This window comes from Berghia stephanieae, chromosome 8, assembly GCF_034508935.2.
Source record: "Berghia stephanieae isolate SIO BIC M18660-M18661 chromosome 8, UCSD_Bste_1.3, whole genome shotgun sequence".
In the NCBI taxonomy this organism is placed as follows: domain Eukaryota; kingdom Metazoa; phylum Mollusca; class Gastropoda; order Nudibranchia; family Aeolidiidae; genus Berghia; species Berghia stephanieae.
The window spans coordinates 19936262-19941261 of NC_088367.1; the positions used below are offsets into that span (position 1 = coordinate 19936262).

The following is a 5000-nucleotide window of genomic DNA, read 5'->3' on the forward strand; positions in this document are numbered from 1 at the left end:
TGTTACTATAAATTGGAAATTGAAAAGATTACAAAACAAATAAATTAATAAATTAATTTTTACATCATTTGAAAGTAAAAAAGCGAAATAATTATATAAAATGATTATTGCTTGTTGTTATAAAGCCTAATACTGGACAGCAGAAAAGATTTTCGGTGTCTCTCTGTTTTTGTTGAAATATAGAAAGGGCGACCACTCCTTCCTGACATAATAACTGATGGTCTTAGTGGATGATTCTGGTCATTTAATATTTGTTATTTTACTAATACAAAATCTCTCGTGTAAAAGATCTACATCGTGAACATCATTCATATAGCATTTAATGGATTTTTTAATATTTGAATTTATTTTGTTCTTTTCCACTGCTAAGGAATTGCCTCCCCAAGCTGTTATACGAAATGACAAGACACTTTCAATTACTGCTTTATAAAATAATGTGCAGAGGGTTTTATCTACTCTAAACTGAGAAAGTTTTGATGAAAAATAAGTACGTCTGCACATCTTATGCTTAATTATTTTCAAGTGTTCATCCCACTTGAGCCTGTCATCAATCGTTACACCAAGGTATTTGTAGTGAGAAACTCGCTGGACGAATAGGTCCTTTAATTTTAACGGTTCTATCTGTTCCTTCACTCTCCTAAAGTCAATCATTAGCTCCGTCGCCTTATGTTAAGCTCTAGATGGTGGGCATCATACCAAGACACAAATCTATCCATTTCTTGTCTATAAGCCACTTCGTTGCCATTTGTTTTGACTTCTACAGCCATTCTTGTATATCGTGAATAATACAGGTGATAGTACACAACCTCGAGGAGCACCAGCATTTGTTATACAGTTATACAGGAAGATATGTTTTGTCCTAATTAGACATATTGTGCTCTCTCCGTAAGAAATTCGAGCACCCAAGCAATTATTTACTTGTTTAAATTCAGACTAGTCAATCTTTGTACAACCAACTGAGGTTGCATTGTATTGAACGCTGAAGAAAAATCTGCAAACAGCAATCTGCAATAGCTCTTAGCGTGATCTAGATGCCTGTAAAAGTTGTTTGTAAAGAGCAGAATGGCATCCTCTACGCCACGTCCTGGTTTGTAAGCAAATTAGTGACTATCACTCAATGGCATAAACTGGTTGGATTTCTCCCAGAAATGGATATTTATATAAATTTGAAATGCTTCACCAATTTTTGTTAAAAGAGCACAGGGCCAAAATTTCCGACCTCTCTTTGAAACAAACCATGTACTCCACCAGGTCAAGACGAATGTTCATGTAGCTGTGTCAAGACAGAAATTCCCGAATCGAAAGACGAGCAGGAGGAGTTGATGGAGCAGGAAGTTGAGAAGATCAAGGAGGAACTGTATGTCAACAAAAAGGTAGGTCCAAAAATAAAAAAAATGTGACTCACTCCCTCACAACAGTGTTAAATTGGGATCCATCCGATATCAAATATCGAATAAGTTACGAGATCTGTCAATAAATAACTTTCTTTTAGTCAAATATCTTAAAAACGATAAAACACAACACCATAAAATGTGGACCGAAGTATCTTTATTGTGTAAGCTTTTTAATATAGATAGACCAAAGTTGACGACACACAGATCTCCGATATTGTTTTCAGTCAGCCATTTTTTATGAGTAGTTCTCTCTAAACGGTATTAATAAGTCTATAAACGTTCAAGGTTACACATCGTTTTGTGTCAGTAGTGAAGTTTTTGACTGAGCTCAAAGCCTCAATAGTCACCGCCGTTCTCCGAGTATTTCTGCCACCGACGCAGCCAACTGTCAAATGCGGCCCACTAGGTACCCCATTTCCAGCTCTATTGAAGCGAACTTTGTTGCCAAACTATCTCTTCTTCTGATTCGAAGAATCCCCTCCGAAGATGTTGCTCCGTGTTAAGAAATAGTAAAAAAAAATTCCTGATCAGAAGAATGTCGAGGACAATTCCTTAATTTTCAGCTGTAATAATGCAAAAGTGCCGTCACCACTCAAGGGTATCGTCGGGGTGAAAATTCTTAGCTTTGTCAAGGATTTCAGGGCGCTTTTTCCTAATACGAGGGGCGTTCGAAAAGAAACCATAAAATGTTCATAACTTTTGAACCAATTACTATTTTTCTACCTTATGACCCATTGAGACGTACAGTCTTTTCGGACACGGTTCTACGGAATTCCACAAATTGTAGATAATGGAGCAAAATTCATGAAAACTGAGCGTGTAAACAAGGAATTTCAATGTCGTCCGACGGATGTCCGCCCAACCTCCTGATATCAGGAGCCGCCTGATATTTTTCTGTCGTCGTGTTGACGGATCATCGCGGGTGATTAGTGCGGCTATGTGGTCTAGTGGTATGACACTCGCTTTCGGATCGGAAGGTCCTGAGTTCGAGCCTCGCTCGGCGCATAGTTGAGTCCGTGGAAAAGACTCTTTACTCACATTCTCTCACCGTACTCAGGTGTAAAATGAGTACCTGGCCGTTAACAGCGTTGTCTTTGTCCGAAAAAATGTAATATCGCCTAACAGGCGGCATGTCCCGTCCTACATGTTAAATGTTGCTGTTGACCAGGGACCCCTTGTAAAGCGCTTTGAGCACAGTTAGTGGATATTGCGCTATATAAAAGCTCAATATTTTAGAAAGCTTAATATTTTTTTCACTGAAGTCCATCTTACTTTAAACGGCGGAAAGATATAGATAGCCTCTCTTTGAAACAAACCATGTCCTCCACCAGCTAAGAAGCTCACAACATTGCCACCCGGAAGTATAGCGGACCAACACACAAAACTTTATGTAACCATGAACTTTTATAGTCTGGATAATACAGTTAAGTGAGAATTACTCATAAACGTAGGTGGCAAAAAACAATAACAAAGACACGAGTGACGTCAACTTCATTCTATCTATTGAATGAGTGACGTTCACTCATCTACTCGTATTTGTGCTGTGTATTTGTGTGTGGCGGTGGTGTAATGGTGGTAGTGTGTATGTATGTATGTATGTATGTATGTATGTATGTATGTATGTATGTATGTATGTATGTATGTATGTATGCATGCATGCATGCATGCATGTATGTATGTATGTATGTATGTATGTATGTATGTATGTATGTATGTATGTATGTATGTATGTATGTATGTATGTATGTATGTATGTACGTACGTACGTATGTATGTATATGTATGTATGTATGTATGTATGTATGTATGTATGTATGTATGTATGTATGTTATGTATGTATGTATGTATGTATGTGTGTATGTATGTATGTATATATCTATGTATGTACGTACGTACGTATGTATGTATGTAAGTATGTATGTATGTATGTATGTATGTATGTATGTATGTATGTATGTATATATGTATGTATGTATGTATGTATGTATGTATGTATGTATGTATATATGTATGTATGTATGTGTGTGTGAGAGTGTGTTGTTCCAGATCCGAGGCGGAGCAATTATCTGTACGTCTAAACGGAACTTCTCAAGTCGACATCTGTCGGTTCGCGGTGACCCACATCCACCGCGTCAAATCCATGTTCGTCGGAGCTCGAACGAAAAGTCTGTACGTCTAAATGGGCCATTCAACACAAAGACACAGGAAATTTTAATTTTCTTCCTTTTTGTGAGATTTGAGAGCCACTAGAGCGCAATTTCAAACGCTTTAAATGTATTTAAAGATGACCTAAATCACAAAATGGTCAAAGCTGGAAGTTGTTCTCTTTTTGTTCTGTCTCGTTCATAGTCATATTAAGCACTTGCCTGTCACTCGAAGCAATCAATACCACAATGGGAGCGATCTATATTCATGTTTTCGTCGCACCGAGACATCAATCACATGATGTGTTCTGTCCAACGATTGGATATCTCTTAACAAATGTTAACACACTGCTTTGTTTATGAAAGTTGTAAACATACCCATGTGTCAAGCTGACAAAAAAAGACCAATTGTGAAGTTAGATATTTCAAAAGCTGTGAACACTTATCACTATGTGGGTCATTTTGCGCACACTTTGCAATGTGACCAATGCCCTCGAGCACATGGAAAGGTAATATAGATCATCACTATTTACATTGATAAAGAAATTGCATCACGACACCCGACGACGTCACACATTTTCCCCCCAGACATCCGTGTCAAAATTGTGAGTGATGCTCAGTATTTGAAGGGCTGATTGTCTTGTGTGACCGGCAGGTATGGTATTAGTAAGATGGCCATGATTTTGCCGCATTGTGATTAATACTCACATATTATAGATAGTTCGAAGATGACGTCACTCAGGTCTTTGTTATTGTTTTTGCCATCCGCGTTTATGAGTAATGCTCACTGAACCCGACTATAAACGTTCATAGATACACACAGTTTTGTGTGTTGGTCCGTTATACTTCCGGATGGCAATGTTGTGAACTCCTTGGCCAAGCGCATTCTATCTATAAGACCAGCTGGTTGGATTAGAAATCCCATATATTGATGTTACGCGTTTAGGTAAAATACACCCAACATCCGCCAGTCGGATATAACTTACCAACACACAAACTATGTGTCACTTTAATCGTGGATCGTCTGATTGATATAATTTAATAAGAACTTATCATTAAAATGGCTGTCTAAAAACAATGACAAAGACATGAGTGACATCAATTTATTTCCATCTATTGAAGGTCTCTGAATTTGAAATCCAACCCTCTTCTGCGTCGTAGCTCCATTAATATATTATAGAACGAAGTTGACGTCACTCAGGCCTTTGTTATTGGTTTTTGCCATCCATGTTTGTAAGTAATTCTCACTAAACTGTATTAACCAGACTATAAAAGTTCATGGTTACATTTAGTTTCGTGTGTTGGTCCGTTTTACTTCCGGATGGCAATGTTGTGAGTTTCTAAACCAAGCGCACACTATCTATAGATAGTATGCACTTGGCTAAGAAGTTCACAACATTGCCATCCGGAAGTATAACGGACCAACACACAAAACTATGTGTAACCATGAACGTTTATAGT

General features: G+C 37.8%; 1 protein-coding gene across 1 annotated transcript in view; it reads left to right on the plus strand.

Moving 5' to 3' along the window:
* Positions 1–5000, plus strand: part of LOC144978317 (uncharacterized) — a 23103-nt gene that overhangs the window by 3051 nt on the left and 15052 nt on the right. The window contains exon 3 of the mRNA XM_078924190.1: positions 1252–1373. Coding sequence (XP_078780316.1) covers positions 1252–1373 — 122 coding nt within the window. The remainder of the gene's footprint in view (positions 1–1251; positions 1374–5000) is intronic.